We start from the raw sequence: 18,609 nt of genomic DNA, 5'->3' as shown, positions 1-18,609 counted from the left end.
AACAATTATTTTAAAAGTACTAAAATATCAAAATCAATTTGTAACCTCTAAAACTATTTCTAAATTTTCTAAGAATGATATCTAACATAAAAATTATATTAGCATGTATATATCATTCATAAAATTAATATTAGAATGTATAAAGAGTTAAAAAATGTGTTAGGTAAAGGATATAATTTCTTTTAAAAGACATTTTAAACTTATTTTGAAAGAAACTATTAATTTTAAAATGAATGAGTGCAATTTCAAAAATAGTTTAATTACCCATGAGTTCAATTTAATTATAATGCTCGATCACATGGGGCTGTATGTCTCATTCATACAAACGAATTTTGTTTCAACCATATTCAATGTTATGCATGTGTTTGGCAGTTTGTTCTTTAGTCCTATACATCACGATCACCATCAATAGTGAAAACTCAGGTCACATTAAGTTTTGAGTTTAATGATAAAAATATATTATTAGAGTGATTGAAGTACTTGATAATAGATATATCTATGAGGATAAGATTTTCCTCTTAATAAACATATATCACATGTGTGTTGGAATGCATAATTATGAGTGTATTTCTGATATAATCTACATATATGAGAATGAAGTGGTGCCACTTCATAGAGTTCAAGGACTCGACTCTTAAATTCTCATTAAAATGATATGAGACACAAAACCTCAGTTAATGTTTTATACTGATAATTCGATCAATGATACCCAGATTTCATGTGTGAGGTTTTATTAACCTGCGACTTTTACTTAGTAGAAAAAGTCAAATGAATGCTACATTAGTGAAATGCTAAGTGTTGGCATTTGAGGGACATTGATCGACAGTAATGATACGTTGACTAGGATTTCCCGATTGACATTTTGAGATGTAGTTTTGAAGAATCTCAAGGGAAGATCTTGAGCTCCGGGTTAGAGGAGTCTCAGGAACAGACCTGGGTAACCACTTGACACCATGTCGAGGACGAGTCTTTTGACAGAATCCAAAATACTTAGAAAATTGAGGAAACCAAAGACAAAAGAGACTTAACACCTTCACCTTCGTCGAACAGGCAATTACTAGTTGTTAAGAGTAGTTGGAGAACGTGGGATAATGGTTTTAGCATTTACAAAGCCCTGACGACATGGCAATATGTTGGAAGATGAGTTGCATGCATTCAAGTATTCTGATTGTCAACCATACTTAGCGAGTCTGATTTGGTGCTCTGAGAGTGAAAAAGAATGGTTAGGATGAAACTGTCCTCTTAACTCCCGAGTATTCTGATTGTCAGCCATACTTAGTCGGTGGTTAGACACTCGTCTCCCTCTAAGTACCAATGGTTAAACTCATAAAATAATTTCGTAATTAAAAAAATCAATCAAATATATTCTTCTTCCTTAGGGAAACATCCAAATCTTTAAATATTCAAGCTCTTCATCATTCAATATTTTCAACAATCTTCATCATCAATGATCAAACATAACAATCCTCTTTGTTACCCACACATCCTTTGGGTTAATCACTTCATCATCAAATATTCCATCTTTGAATCCTAATCAATTTATAATTCATGTTTGCCTTATCAATTCTCTTGTGCGTAGGCAAACTCTATTCATTCATTGTTTGTCTCATAAGACCTCTTGTTCTTAGACAAACCCCTTTCGAGCTCTTTTTCCTTGTAAACCCTCTCGTGTGTTGGCAAATCATCTCTTATTAATTGTTTGTCTTATAAGACCTATTGTGCTTAGGCAAACCCCTTTGAGCTCTTTTTCCTTGTAAACCCTCTCGTGTGTTGGCAAATCATCTATCATTCATTGTTCGCCTTATAAGACCTCTCGTACTTAGACAAATCCCTTTCGATCTTTGTTGCCTTATAAATCCTCTCGTGTTTAGGCTAATCATCTCTCTTTTTTCACTTTGGATATGTCCGTTTATTGGTTAATACCATACTATTGTTATTCAAGCAATTTACCTCGCCTTTTGACAACCCAATCAACTATTCTTTCATCTACCACCTTTAGTTCTATGAACTACAGAGCTCTGGATTTCTTATTGCACTATAAGGATATGTAGGCATGAGGGCCCTAATCCTCTCCGAGCACTATATTTATTCCATTATTTTCCCTTTATCCTTTTGCGAGTAATCTTTAGATAGTTACGCCCATTCGAGCATAGAACAATCAAAATGGTTCCCATTGAGTACAACAGATGCGAGGGAAGTTAATAACTTCCCCTTGCATAACCAACTTCCTTATCCATTTCTCTTCCCCTGAGTTTTATCAATGTTTTATCTTTCCTTCGGGAATTAATAAAGTTCGATGGCGACTCTATTGTATCTTCGAGCGTGCAATAGGCTCAGATATATTTCTGCTAGCTTCAACAATCATTAGACTTCTCTTATCTATAGCCTCATCCCAAAATTGGTATCATCCTAAATTAGGCATTAATACTACCTTTTTACGTGATCTAGATGAGGAAGTCTACATGAAATGTCCTCGTGAACTACATGTTCCTAAAAGTAAGATAACAAACAATGTAATAAAAAATTAACCACTAGTTTTTTACTTTAGGTTTTCACCGATCTAAATTTGATTACTCTTTATTCACTAAAAAATTATCTAATTATCTCAAGTGCATTCTTGTATATGTGGATGATATGATTCTTGTAGGTAACAAAATCCCAAATATCAATCATATCAAGCCAGCTCTCGACCAACTGTTCAATATCAAATACTTAGGAAATCTCAAATATTTCCTTGGCTTTGCAATTGCTACTAGCCAAACCTGCTTCTACCCCAATGGACCTAGACCACAATCTAGACATTGAAAATGATCAACCTTTGACTAATCCAATCATGCTCAGAAGCCTCAAATGTAAGCTTTCATATTCAACACATTCACAATTGAATATAAGTTATTATGTTTCCAGGTTAAGCCAATACTTGTCAAAAGCGACCATAACTCATATGCAAGCAACCAAAAGAGTTCCAAGATATATCAAGAATGACCATGCTTTAGGATTATTCTTTAAATTCGATTCCAGCCCCAAACTCACAGGGTTCATAGATTTTTATTGGGGTGCTGGTCCAACCACGAAAATATCAATAACTGTTTTCAACTTCTACCATGTAACAAGCCTCACAACTTGAAAAAGTAAAAAAGAAACAAGTTGTCTCAAGATCCTCCTCAAAATTAGAGTACATAGCTCTTGCTATCTTACAAACACGTCATGGGAAACCCAATAGTTACTTTATCTACAAAGTGATTTTTCTCCCCCCATCCTTGGCCCATAACTATTTTCTATGACAACACAAACGTAATTCATATTGCTTCCAACCCGATTTTCTATGAACGAACAAAATACATAGAAATGGATTGTCACCTTGTACACGAAAAAACACAAGCAAAAAACATTCATCTCATGCCCATTGACTCCAAGAACCAAACTACAGATTTATCACTAAGCCTTTTTATCCTTGCTCTTTCTCTTCTTTGGTTTATGGGGCTGTTACAATATAACCACATAGTTAATTTTTCTCCTTCAATGAATTTTCAATATGTTAGTTATTTGTAACATTTTTTTGGGGATTTCTTAATTCATCCTATATGTTTCTTAGCGATCACGTAAAAATACTTAAATGCCCCCAAATTTCAGAGATGCATCTCCAGGCGCACTCAAGCTTAAGTTAACGTTAAAATATTCATGAGATACGTCTTCAGAATAATGTCAGAGATGCATCTCCTGAACATTTTGGAGCTTAAATCATGCCAAAACCCTTCTCCTTCTTAATTTCTCATATTTCTTAAAACCTCTTCAAACTCTCTCAAATTGTTTTCATCACCAAGTCCAAAATCAAGCAACCAAGGTCAGAGGAACTTCAATCAACATCAAAATCATCATCCAACACTTAAGCAAAGTGAACAGTTGTAAGTTTTTTTATGGCCTGAATAGTTTTTGAGTTTTTGTGTAAATGAGTAGAAATTGATTATTAAGTTAGGAAATAAGTAGAAATTGGATGATTGATAGCTTTGACATAATGTAAAACATGATAGTTGGCTGAAAATGATGATCAATGCGATGTTGTTTTGGTTTCCATGTCTGCACTGCCGCCATTGACACAACTGTTGAGTTGTAGAAAATTTCGGAGATGCATTTTTGGAACTTTTCAATGTTTTAGTACCCCATCAACCGGATATGCATCTCCATAATTTTCTCTGTTTTTTTTTGTTTTCTTGCTTGTGGTGTTGTATGCTTGCACTAATTGTCTGTTTTACTTTAACTTATATGAATAATGGCTGATAGACACGATAGACTGAGGCACAAGAGGGTTGCATAGCACGCATCAGTGCAACGGGAGAAGAGTCATCAGGTTTCGGAGGCTCCTGGTCCTTCTGACCATGTAGAGCCATCTACTTATGGGGCTCGTGCTTCTCCTCATGCTTCTCCATCTTTTTCTTCCCATAGGAGACAGGTTTCACCTGCCGACACATCACTTCATCCATCCTTCTGCAGACGCCAAGTTTCACCTATTCATGCCCCCAAGGCATCTGAGTCACTAGTGGTACCAGAGGCACCACTGCCACCCCTACTGCTGATACTGATGAGCCAGTGCCACCTCCAAAGGATGAGGCTACTGTAGATGCTACCGCCTTTGTACCCAGACTATACTACCAGACATATCTGGGACGGAGAGGTAGCCTTAGTTAGATTCATTCTTTTTAATTTACGTTTATTTTTTTTAATTGACAAGTTTACTACATTGATTTTTATTTTTTTCAGGACCGTGATCCACTAAAGTTTATTAACTACGAACGGAAGATTACTAGCTTTCCTCAACCGAATAAGGATTGGTTCCAAGATGCTTTGTCCTTATCTGACCTGAAGGACTTATGAATGATTGGTTAAATTAGGGTCAACCACGGGATGCTTAATGCATTCATGGAGAGATGGCACTCGGACCTCGTCATTTCATCTCCCGTTTGCTGAGATGTCTATCACTGTAGACGATATGTCGCGTGTTTTCTACATCTTCCGATCAGGGGGAAACTTCTAGATCATATGAGGATTACATAAGACGAGGAACTCGAGATAATGGTAGACTACCAAGGGGTTAACCCTGGAGAGGTGAAAGAAGAGTTGGATAGGAATATAGGGCTTATGCTATATTTGAATACCTGAAAAAGGTATATACACAGGAGCTCCAGAGAGCACATCAGGCTACAGGTGATGTCGAGTAAGTGGGGATCCACAAAGCGCATGCTATGAGAGCATACCTGCTATATTTGGTTGACATCGAGATTTTTGCAGACAAGAGTGCCACTTATACAGATGTCATTTACCTACGGTACTTCTAGGGTTTCGAGCGGATCCATGAGTACAATTGGGGGGCCTTTTGTTTGGTCTACTTGTACTCGAAATTATCAAAGGGTTGTGGGTGGAAGACGAAGCAGGTCATAGACAACATCACACTACTGGTCGTGATATTTATTGGTCTTTTATTCTTTTATGTCATTTTCATTTCATCTTTACAACATCATTACTTATGATTCGTGGGTTCCAAACTTTTTAGGTTTGGATCCTCCAACACTTCTCGCGCATCTCCGGCTGGGCGAGTGTGCTGACTTACTCTGAGGATATGCCGCGTGCTACTGCATTTTCCCTGCTCAGAGGGAACCAGGCTACTGAGTCGTTAAAATTGTATCTTGACTGCTTGGCTACTGAGGGCATGCACTTCAACAGTTAGGCTGATCACCATGAGACGCGATTATTTGACGAGATAATATTATACTCTAAATGGTTGGCATGCATATCACGTCTCACTGCTCCTCATCTGGCCGAGCGCGTCAGCAGCAGTTCCGCTACACTTAAGCCATTCCCAGACACCCTGTTATATAAGCTCATCATGCTTTGACACACATACAGATGGATGACATGTTTGATGATTATGAGAGTCATTTGGTATCAGAGGAGTCACAAAATACCATAACCCTGAGCGAATGGAGCTACGTGGACTGGTACATCAGGTGGTTCTTTAGAGTGTCACATCCGTATATGGTGCAGGTTGCTCCAGGACACCCACCTACGTCAGCTCATCAGGAGATACTAGAGGAGAAACATACACAATTAGATCATGTTGAAGATGTCTTGCCTAGATGTTGCCGTATTATGGAGATTGCGTAGGCAAACATTTACAAAGGTATCTTCCCTGATGGGTCTGATGTGAGGCAGGTCATAGATGCCATCATGACGGAGGCACGAGGGGCGTTGATGTACCGAAGACAACGCCGGAGGATAGGGGATTGATGACCGAGGAGCCCGATGAGGCAAAGGCAATGTAGTCTGACATACACAATAGTGCATTAGTATATAGTAGTAATACTATGGATTATATTTTATTTTGACATCATGCTATTTTATCGTTGTTCTCGATTTTTTTTTTGTCATTTATTGGTCTTTTATTTATATATGACATTTTTGGACCATCTGGATTTATGTACGTCATTGTTTGTATATCGATTGTATGATTTAAATCTCATCACATAACATGGTACATAACACTTATAAATCTTCATCTGAATACACATAATCAAAACATAACATGAACATTCTTATCGGATACATAACAGAGATGTAACTCCGTAAAATAAATGCAGATGCTCTCCGAAATATTTTAACATTCAATCAGAATTTGGTGCGTCCGAAGATATATCTCCGAAATCTAAAAACATTTTAATATTTTCGTTTGATGTGTAAATAACACATAAAGTGTATTAAATTCTTGTTTTTTTTATAGAATTTTCATCTAGCTAACTTAAGAACATTGGCCTTATAACTTAAAACTAAACCCAACCTATAATTTTCAAGGAATGAATTAATAAATCTTCAATTTTATTTTCCTGTAGTTTTTCTAATCTCCATTATGAAGGGATCAACTTTAGTTGCACAATTGTCAACAGAATAAAAAATCCAATCAGTGTACTCACCAAAAAGAATAACATGTAACTTTCCTTATTTCGACAAAAAAAATCCGGTAGATATCAAATGAGATAATAAAATCAGAAAATTTCCAAAATTCGGAAAACAAAACATTACACATAACATAAAAATGAAACAAAAACATGCTCAACTCAACTCTATTATTATTACATTAATCAAAACAAATTCCATAATAAGGAGTCTGTACTTCCGTCTATATATCCTCTAACATAGGAATATATAAATTGAATGTTTTGGATAATTCACACTCATTCTCATTGAGCAGAAGGTGCAGGTGCCACCACAATGTCCTCAGAAACAGCAGAAACAGGTCCAAATGCAGCTCCAGAGCTCACAAGCTCAACCATAGCACGACGAGGGTTGCTCTTATGTTTCTCACACAGTTCCGGCAAAAACACTCCTGTTATTCATCACATCAACGCAAACTTAGTTATTATCTATGTCGAATTCGATAAAAATATACGACGATAAACCACTATGATTAGCATTCTTACCCTCTCCAGCAGCCAAGTTGAAGAAAAGATCAACAATGTTAGGACACTTCTCATAACAAGCTGGTGAACAAAGCTTGCCAGTGAATTGTGGCTCAAAGAAAGCATCAGATGAAATACCAACAGAACTTCTATCAACACCACATCCTCCCACACACTGGTCTGTCTCTATATACTCCGACATTCTCTCCACCACAACTTCAGATGTTCTGCATTGATACTCAATTTCACCGTTGATTCCTTTCTCCGTCTCCAACAAACATCTCTTCCCAGATGAAGCTATTGAGAAAGTACACACTTCTTTCGGCAAGTCCTCGCATACCATCTCACCTGCAAAATTCATGAGTATGTTTAATATACACACATCATAAGAAAATATCAAAGAAAAATAGTAGGTTATAAATTACAAAATACTTACCAAAAGATGCATGGATGAGAAAAGAAGAAAGTAATAAAACCAATGATAGTTTGTTTGAGAAAGACATGGTTATAAACAAAGGGTGTAGTTTAAGGAAGAAAAAACAGGTTTTTCTCTTTTTGAGTGTATATGTAATGAGAAGTGTTGAGATATTGAGAATGATCAGCATATGGTTTATATATAGGCTGATTGGAAGTGGTAAAACTAAAACGCGCGTTCCGATTGGACTTAATGACGCGTTTGGAAGGTGAAAAGTCTACTAATGTCTTTGATTTTAATATAAATAACTAAACAAAGACATGAATTTTTTTATTAAAGTTATTGGTTCATTGGTTTTATGTACTTTGTAATGTTTTGATCGTTGAATTGTATCATTTCTTGGTTGATACGGGTGTATGATTGTTGAAGATATGTAAGACGTGTTTGGAGGTTTGAACTAACGACTTTTAGAAGTTTCGTATAAACTAAGTTATTGAGGTCAAATTCACTATTTGTTTATTTTTCACGTCTATTTCATATTCACCGATAACTTGCCTAATGTCACTGTATCGGCGGCACCTTTGCTTCTAAACAATCATAGCCGGAAGAACTTGACATTTTTTTAAGGCACTGTCATTTTAGGAGAATTTAACTATCTACAAGTAGGTGTTCTTGTGATAAAAAAATTGATTGTGAATAAACAATCTTTTATTTTATACACTATTTGACTTGGATAATTTTTATTTGACTCTAGAAGGAGTATATGGTCAATGGAGTTGTGACTCTTAACGAGGTGATTGACTTGGCTAAATGTATTAGAAAAGGTTGTCGTATTTTTAAAGTAGATTTTGAGAAAGCGTATGATTCGGTTAGCTGGAGTTTCCTGGATTACATACTTATCATATTTGGTTTAAGGATAAGTGGAGATCTTGGATCAAAATTTATGTACTTGCTGGCAATATGGTGGTCATGTTGGTTAATGACTCCTCAACCTAGGAGATTAAAATCCATAGGGGCCTCAAACAAGGAGAGCCCTTAGCACATTTCCTCTTCCTCCTAGTGGTCGAATGCCTTAGTGGTCTTATCAAAAGGGCCACCGATCTTAGTCTTTTTTCAGGATTTAAAATTGGCTCCTCAAACTTTGTGATCATCCACCTTCAATATACTAACAATACCTTAATCTTGGGAGATCCCTCGATGGAGAATTTATGGGTCATTAGAGCAATTCTGAGGGGTTCGAATTAGCTTCGGGCCTTGGGGTTAAATTCCATAAGAGTAGCTTGATTGATATTAATGTTGATCCCGCCTTTTTAGTCTTAGCTGAGAACTTTATTCACTGAAGGATTGAGTTTAGTCTTTTCCCTTTAAGTATCTTAGGCTGCTAATAGACACCAACCCTCAATTGAAGTCTACTTGGGAACCTCTTGTTAACCTAATTTGGAAGAGACTTCACTCCTAGAATCATATGTATGTGAGTCTTTGAGGGAGGGTTATTCTCCTAAACTCTATCCTCAATTCCATTCATGTGTTCTATCTTTCCTTCTTAAAAAATCTTGTAAAAATGTGGAAGAAGTTAGTTATGATTCAGAGGAGTTTCTTTAGGGAGGTGTGAAAGGGGAGTCCAAGAATGGTATGATGTTTTTAAGTCTAAGAATGAGGGGGTTTGGGGTGTTAGAGATCTCTAGATGGTTAATCTAGCTCTCTAGGCTAAATGGAGATGAAGACTTTTGTTAGGTGCTTATGGTACTTGGTTTGATATCCTGTATGCCAGGTATGGTCATTCCCATGTCACCTCTTTGAGCGGGGGATGATCACTGGGCTCTCGTTCTTCCTCTTCTTGGTGGAAAGGAGTATCCCTTATTGGTTCTATAAAGGATGACCTTCCTAATTGGTTTGAGGTTAGATTTGTCAAGAAGGTTGGAACAAGTCTTCATACATCTTTTTGGGAAGACACTTGGATAGGCAATATACTCCTTATGACTAGATTTCAGAGACTTTAACCATTTCTGAAAGAGAAGAAAACTTTGTGGGTGAGATTGGGATGAGGGAATAAGGAAAGATCTCTTAGTACCTTGGTTGGAGGGGACCATTTTTCATCCATGAAGAATCCATGGTCTTAGATTTCTTCTTAGTTATCCAAGAGTTTCAGTTTAATGAAGAGAGTGATAGGTGTAACACCCTTCTAAAAAACCCCAAAAGTTTAATTAAAATAACAACATATATCAATCAGAGTAAATATGCAATTAAGGGTGTCACACAATTACTTCACACCATTCACCATGATAACTGTCATGCGCTTTTATTAATTCAAAACATAAAGCATTTGCACAATACGCAGCGGATAGAGATTTAATCAATCATGCAAAACATGTAGCATATTACATGTAAACTAGTTCACAACCAACAATAAAACATTTAAAACATCCCATCCCGATGTTACATCTACCAGAGCATGACCCACTAAGGAACTACACTAGACTCCAAGCACTAGCTCCTACTCAATCACTGCTCGTTACCTGAAAAATAGTTGTAAGGGTGAGTTCCTCAATCGATATAATAAGCATTATAAAATATCATGCAATGTTAAGTAATTTAACACATTTCATCACCCTAATCATAACACACATTCAGTAACGGCACATCAACTCAAACATCATACTCAACACCAACATAAAGCATACGTATAATCTCAATTCATACTCAACACCAACACAAAACACACGTATAATATTGGAATACATCCATTCATATTATACGCCATACATACATTATGCAATGAGACTCCATACATGCGGTACCGACTATTCGTGAACATATAGTTCAACTTCACCGACCAAATCCAGGTACGGCTACCAAGCTCACTAGTCCCACTCATTTGAGACCTAGTGACTCACATCACCAATTCCTCACCATGGGAATTAGCTACCACCCCAAGGGCCATGCTATGCACGCTAATCACCTAGCATGCAAACATCAACAACAGTCCAAAATGACTAACATCACTAATTCCTCACCATGGGAATTAGCTACCACCATAAAGGCCACATTATGCTATGCCAAATCACCTAGCATGCAACATCAACAACAATCCACAATGGACATATGCTCACACTCTAAGCCATAAAACAGTCCATCCACAATTACATACATAATATATACATTCACAACATTATGCATATTTTCACACATCATCAGCATATTTATCACATAATCATATTATGTCATGCCAAATAATTCAGTCACAGTATTAGCACACTCTACTAACACCTATCCTACTCAAAACAACGGGAAATAATCCCTACTATATCACACACCGATATAGGCCAATCACCAATTATGTTCACAACATTAAAATATCAATTTTTCCAATTTCCAACAGTGTTAACCGGTTAACGCCCTGGGTTAACCGGTTAACGCAGGACAGAACACGCTTCCTGGTCAATTTTAACAGTGTTAACCGGTTAACGCCCTGGGTTAACCGGTTAACGCAGACAGAACAGCAATTTCTCAGAAATCACAACAGTGTTAACCGGTTAACACCCTGGGTTAACCGGTTAACGCAGACAAAACAACAATTTTTCACAATTCATAACAGTGTTAACCGGTTAACACCCTGGGTTAACCGGTTAACGCAAGACAGAAAGCTGTTCCTGCGCTAACACGAAGCAGAATGCAGAATTCTCCGCATTTTCCGCCGTTGGAGGACTTCCGGACCTCCGATTCCAATTCCGTAAGAAGCTACGTTTTCGGAAAATCACTACCCATCCAATTACAGATTCAATTCCAGTTTTAACACAACTTATCCAACACAATTTTTCAGCATTCAACATCCCAATTAGGGTCAAATCAACGGTTCATCACTACCCATTACATGTTAACCCATAATACCCATTAAACGACGATAAACCCCCCTTACCTGAGTTAATCCGGCGAATCTTTAAGCTTCAAGCTTTTCTCTTCTCCAACCTTCTTCCTCTTGCTCTGTCTCTTTGCCCTTTTCCTCTTTTCAGCCGCTTCTCTGCTTTTCACGTGAAACCCTTTCTTTACCAAATGGGACTCTTTTTCTTATTTCCAACTTATATATATTTTCCAATAATTATTATTCCAATAATAAATAATAATAATCCAATAATTCCAATTATTTAATTAAATTAATAAATATAATATTAACTTAAATTAAATAATTATCTTATTTTTATCGGGGTGTTACAACTCTCCCCCACTAAAAGAGTTTTCGTCCTCGAAAACATACCTCAAGCGAATAACTCTGGATAAGACTCCTTCATCTGACTCTCAAGTTCCCAAGTCACATTGCCACCTGCTGGTCCTCCCCAAGCTACCTTTACCAAAGCAATCTCTTTACCCCGCAACTGCTTTAACTCTCGATCCTCGATCCTCATAGGTGATGTTTCAACAGTCAGGTTATCTCTCACCTGTACATCATCTACTTGGACAACATGCGACGGATCAGGAATGTACCTCCTCAACTGAGACACATGAAAAACCTCATGCAAATTCGCAAGTGACGGCGGTAAAGAGATACGATAGGCTACCTCCCCTATCCTCTCCAAAATCTGATAAGGACCAATAAATCGAGGTGTCAACTTCTTCGACTTCAAAGCTCGACCAACTCCAGTTATCGGAGTAACACGAAGAAACACATGATCTCCCTCTTGAAACTCAAGTGATTTCCTCCTCTTGTCGTGATAACTCTTCTGACGACTTTGAGCAATCCTCATCTTCTCCTGAATCATCTTAATCTTTTCCGTAGTTTGTTGAACAATCTCTGGTCCAACCACAACACTCTCACCGGACTCATACCAACATAAAGGTGTCCGACATCTCCTACCATACAAAGCTTCAAACGGTGCCATACCAATGCTCGAATGAAAACTATTGTTGTAGGTAAACTCAATCAAAGGTAAATAACAATCCCAAGCACCTCCCTTTTCCAAAACACAAGCCCTCAAAAGATCCTCCAGCGACTGAATCGTCCTCTCAGTCTGACCATCAGTCTGCGGATGATATGCAGAACTCAATCTCAGCTTAGTTCCTAAAGCCCTCTGCAAACCTTCCCAGAACTTCGATGTAAATCTAGGATCTCTGTCCGAAACAATACTCGACGGAATACCATGCAAACTTACAATTTTCTCAATATACAACTCAGCTAATCTCTCTAACGGATAATCCATTCTGATCGGAATGAAATGAGCCGATTTTGTCAATCTGTCAACAATCACCCAAATAGCTTCAAAATTCTTAATTGTCCTCGGTAAACCAGAAACAAAATCCATACTGATACTATCCCACTTCCACTATGGAATAACCAACGGTTGCATTAGCCCAGACGGCTTCTGATGCTCAATCTTTGACTTCTGACAAGTCAAACAAGAATAAACAAAACTCGCAATTTCTCTTTTCATTCCCGGCCACCAAAATAACTTTTTCAAATCATGATACATCTTCGTAGCCCCAGGATGAATACTCAGGCCACTACGATGCCCTTCCTCAAGAATACTCTTCTTAAGTTCGGTAACATCCGGAATACACACCCGATTACCAAATTTCAAAACACCATTCTCATCAACTCTGAATTCACCACCTTGATCTTGATTCACTAGAGTCAACTTATCAACCAAAAGCACATCGGATTTCTGACCCTCTCTAATCTCATCCAGAATACCACTCGTTAACTTCAACATTCCCAATTTAACACTATTGTGAGTACTCTCACACACCAAACTCAAGTCTCTAAACTGCTCAATTAAATCCAATTCCTTAACCATTAACATAGACATATGCAATGATTTCCGACTCAATGCATCAGCCACTACGTTTGCTTTACCCGGATGGTAATTCAAACCAAAGTCATAATCCTTCAGAAACTCTAACCATCTTCTCTGTCTCATATTCAGCTCTTTCTGATCAAACAAATACTTTAAACTTTTATGGTCACTGAAAACCTCAAATCTTGACCCGTACAAGTAATGCCTCCATAACTTCAGAACAAATACCACAGCTGCCAACTCTAAATCGTGTGTCGGATAGTTCCTCTCATGAACCTTCAGTTGTCTCGAAGCATAAGCTACAACCTGCTTATTCTGCATCAAAACACCACCCAAACCCAACAATGAAGCATCACAGTAAACCTCAAATGGTTCCGATGGACTTGGTAATATCAGAATAGGAGCAGTAGTTAACCTTCTCTTTAACTCTTGGAAACCTTCTTCACATTTTGAGTCCCAAAGAAACGCTTGCCCCTTTCTAGTCAACATCGTCAGCGGTAATGCCAACTTAGAAAATCCCTCAATGAATTTCCTATAATAACCTGCAAGTCCAAGAAAACTCCTTATCTCAGAAACTGACTTCGGAGCTTCCCACTTAGATACCGCTTCTATCTTAGAAGGATCAACAGCAACACCACCTCTTGAAATCACATGACCAAGAAAACTAACCTCTTCTAACCAAAATTCACACTTGGACAATTTAGCAAATAACTTCTTTTCTCGTAGAACTCCTAAAACCACTCTCAAATGTTCAGCATGCTCTTCTTCAGATTTTGAATACACCAAAATATCGTCAATAAACACCACAACAAACTTGTCCAGGTACGGATGGAAAATCCTATTCATATACTCCATAAATACTCCAGGCGCATTAGTCACACCAAAAGGCATTACAGAATACTCATAATGTCCATACCTTGTTCTGAAAGCAGTCTTCTGAATATCCTCAGTTTTCACACGTATCTGATGATAACCCGATCTCAAATCTATTTTGCTGAACACACTCGCACCCACCAACTGATCCATCAAATCATCAATCCTCGGCAACGGATACCGATTCTTGATCGTCACTTTATTCAGTTGCCTGTAGTCCACACACAACCTCATAGTACCTTCTTTCTTCTTAACCAATAACACTGGTGCGCCCCACGGCGACACACTCGGACGAATAAATTTCTTATCCAACAGATCTTCCAACTGACTCTTCAATTCAGTTAACTCAACAGCAGACATACGGTACGGAGCCATCGATATCGGCCTAGTACCAGGTACCAAATCAATCGAGAACTCAACTTCACGCTCTGGCGGTAATTCATTCACTTCTTCAGGAAACACATCAGGAAAATCACACACCACGGCTAGATCGCAAATCACCAGTTTATCTTTAGCCTCCAAAGTCGCTAACAGCATAAACAACTCTGCCCCATCTGCTACTGCCTCATTCACCTGCCTTGCTGATAGAAACAAACTCTTTCCTTCCTCAATCTCAGGAAAGATCACAGTCTTATCAAAACAGTTGATAGAAACTCGGTTAAACACCAACCAGTTCATACCCAAGATAACATCAATCTGCACTAGTGGAAGACACACAAGGTCCATTCCAAAGTCTCTACCAAAAATACTCAAAGGACAATCTAAACAAACTGAAGTAGTAGTCACTGAACCCTTCGCAGGAGTATCAATCACCATACTCCCATGCATCTCAGATATCTCTAATCTAAGTTTCACAGCACAATCCAAAGATATAAAGGAATGAGTCGCACCTGTGTCAATAATAGCTACAAGAGGAAAGCCATTAATATAACACGTACCTCGGATCAAACGATCATCTGCAGAAGTCTCAGAACCCGATAAAGCAAAGACCTTGCCTCCCGACTGGTTCTCTCTCTTCGGCTTAGGACACTGTGGACTGATATGACCCACCTCTCCACAGTTGAAACAAGTCACAGTCTTCAACCGACACTCTGCAGCCAAGTGACCACCTTTTCCACACTTGAAACACTTCTTCTCATTACTGGTACACTCATGGAAACGATGTCCAGCCTGACCACATCTGTAACACTTAACAGGGGCACTGGAGTCTCCCCCACTAGGTCTCTTCATCCCACTCTGTCTCTGGAAACCTTTGCCAGCTGCATACGGTTTCCCACGATCATTCTGATTCTTGCCTTTCCTATCAACTCTCTGCTGATAGCTCTCCGATCTGGCCTTGGTATCCTGTTCGAAAATCCTGCAACAGTCAACCAAGTCAGAAAACACTCTAATCCGCTGATACCCAATAGCCTGCTTGATCTCGGGACGTAACCCGTTCTCAAACTTCACACATTTTGAAAATTCCCCAGTAGCCTCATCATAGGGAGTGTAATACTTCGACAGCTCTGTGAACTTAGCAGCATACTCAGTAACAGACCGATTGCCCTGCTTCAATTCTAAGAACTCTATCTCTTTCTTTCCTCTGACATCCTCTGGAAAATACTTCCTCAGAAATCTCTCTCTGAACACCGCCCAAGTGATCTCAGCACTCCCAGCAGTTTCCAACTCAGTGCGGGTAGCGACCCACCAATCATCTGCTTCCTCTGACAGCATATGCGTACCGAACCTGACCTTCTGGTTATCGGCACACTCAGTCACTCGGAAGATCCTCTCGATCTCCTTCAACCACTTCTGAGCACCATCTGGATCGTATGCTCCCTTGAACATTGGAGGATTGTTCTTCTGGAACTCACTCAGTTGACGAGCAGCTCCCATTCCCACAACATTCGGATTTCCTCCAAGTACTCCAGCTAGCATACCCAGAGCCTCAGCAATCGCAGCATCGTCTCTACCTCTTCCAGCCATCTCTATTCTGAAAGCCCAACAAGCTAAAACAATAAGTACTGATAGGGTTACACAACACCTATCACGTACAGGGAAACAGAATAATTACGACTCGACTCGACCGACTATGCTCTGATACCACTAATCTAACACCCTTCTAAAAAACCCCAAAAGTTTAATTAAAATAACAACATATATCAATCAGAGTAAATATGCAATTAAGGGTGTCACACAATTACTTCACACCATTCACCATGATAACTGTCATACTCTTTTATTAATTCAAAACATAAAGCATTTGCACAATACGCAGCGGATAGAGATTTAATCAATCATGCAAAACATGTAGCATATTACATGTAAACTAGTTCATAACCAACAATAAAACATTTAAAACATCCCATCCCGATGTTACATCTACCAGAGCATGACCCACTAAGAAACTACACTAGACTCCAAGCACTAGCTCCTACTCAATCACTGCTCGTTACCTGAAAAATAGTTGTAAGGGTGAGTTCCTCAATCGATATAATAAGCATTATAAAATATCATGCAATGTTAAGTAATTTAACACATTTCATCACCCTAATCATAACACACATTCAGTAACGGCACATCAACTCAAACATAATACTTAACACCAACATAAAGCATACGTATAATCTCAATTCATACTCAACACCAACACAAAACACACGTATAATATTGGAATACATCCATTCATATTATACGCCATACATACATTATGCAATGAGACTCCATACATGCGGTACCGACTATTCGTGAACATATAGTTCAACTTCACCGACCAAATCCAGGTACGGCTACCAAGCTCACTAGTCCCACTCATTTGAGACCTAGTGACTCACATCACCAATTCCTCACCATGGGAATTAGCTACCACCCCAAGGGCCATGCTATGCACGCTAATCACCTAGCATGCAAACATCAACAACAGTCCAAAATGACTAACATCACTAATTCCTCACCATGGGAATTAGCTACCACCATAAAGGCCACATTATGCTATGCCAAATCACCTAGCATGCAACATCAACAACAATCCACAATGGACATATGCTCACACTCTAAGCCATAAAACAGTCCATCCACAATTACATACATAATATATACATTCACAACATTATGCATATTTTCACACATCATCAGCATATTTATCACATAATCATATTATGTCATGCCAAATAATTCAGTCACAGTATTAGCACACTCTACTAACATCTATCCTACTCAAAACAACGGGAAATAATCCCTACTATATCACACACCGATATAGGCCAATCACCAATTATGTTCACAATATTAAAATATCAATTTTTCCAATTTCCAACAGTGTTAACCGGTTAACGCCCTGGGTTAACCGGTTAACGCAGGACAGAAAACGCTTCCTGGTCAATTTTAACAGTGTTAACCGGTTAACGCTCTGGGTTAACCGGTTAACGCAGACAGAACAGCAATTTCTCAGAAATCACAACAGTGTTAACCGGTTAACACCCTGGGTTAACCGGTTAACGCAGACAAAACAACAATTTTTCACAATTCATAACAGTGTTAACCGGTTAACACCCTGGGTTAACCGGTTAACGCAAGACAGAAAGCTGTTCCTGCGCTAACACGAAGCAGAATGCAGAATTCTCCGCATTTTCCGCCGTTGGAGGACTTCCGGACCTCCGATTCCAATTCCGTAAGAAGCTACGTTTTCGGAAAATCACTACCCATCCAATTACAGATTCAATTTCAGTTTTAACACAACTTATCCAACACAATTTTTCAGCATTCAACATCCCAATTAGGGTCAAATCAACGGTTCATCACTACCCATTACATGTTAACCCATAATACCCATTAAACGACGATAAACCCCCCTTACCTGAGTTAATCCGGCGAATCTTTAAGCTTCAAGCTTTTCTCTTCTCCAACCTTCTTCCTCTTGCTCTGTCTCTTTACCCTTTTCCTCTTTTCAGCCGCTTCTCTGCTTTTCACGTGAAACCCTTTCTTTACCAAATGGGACTCTTTTTCTTATTTCCAACTTATATATATTTTCCAATAATTATTATTCCAATAATAATAATAATAATAATCCAATAATTCCAATTATTTAATTAAATTAATAAATATAATA

General features: G+C 38.3%; 1 protein-coding gene across 2 annotated transcripts in view; it reads right to left on the bottom strand.

The window, feature by feature from the left end:
* Positions 1-7,014: 7,014 nt before the first annotated feature.
* LOC127101053 (uncharacterized) overlaps positions 7,015-18,609 on the bottom strand; it is a 16,449-nt gene continuing 4,854 nt past the window's right edge. The window contains exons 1-3 of one of the 2 annotated variants that reach the window (XM_051038367.1): positions 7,885-8,052; positions 7,470-7,796; positions 7,015-7,375 (exon numbers count right to left, since the gene is read on the bottom strand). In XM_051038367.1, the coding sequence (XP_050894324.1) occupies positions 7,230-7,375; positions 7,470-7,796; positions 7,885-7,951 (540 nt within the window). In that variant the 5' untranslated portion in view covers positions 7,952-8,052 and the 3' untranslated portion in view covers positions 7,015-7,229. Of the gene's footprint in view, positions 7,376-7,469; positions 7,797-7,884; positions 8,053-18,609 lie in introns of those variants that run through there. The other variant, XM_051038369.1, reaches the window with a different exon arrangement.

This window comes from Lathyrus oleraceus, chromosome 7, assembly GCF_024323335.1.
Source record: "Lathyrus oleraceus cultivar Zhongwan6 chromosome 7, CAAS_Psat_ZW6_1.0, whole genome shotgun sequence".
NCBI classification, from domain to species: domain Eukaryota; kingdom Viridiplantae; phylum Streptophyta; class Magnoliopsida; order Fabales; family Fabaceae; genus Lathyrus; species Lathyrus oleraceus.
The sequence above is the reverse complement of the archived record's forward strand: the minus strand, read 5'-3'. Positions and strand labels throughout refer to the sequence as shown.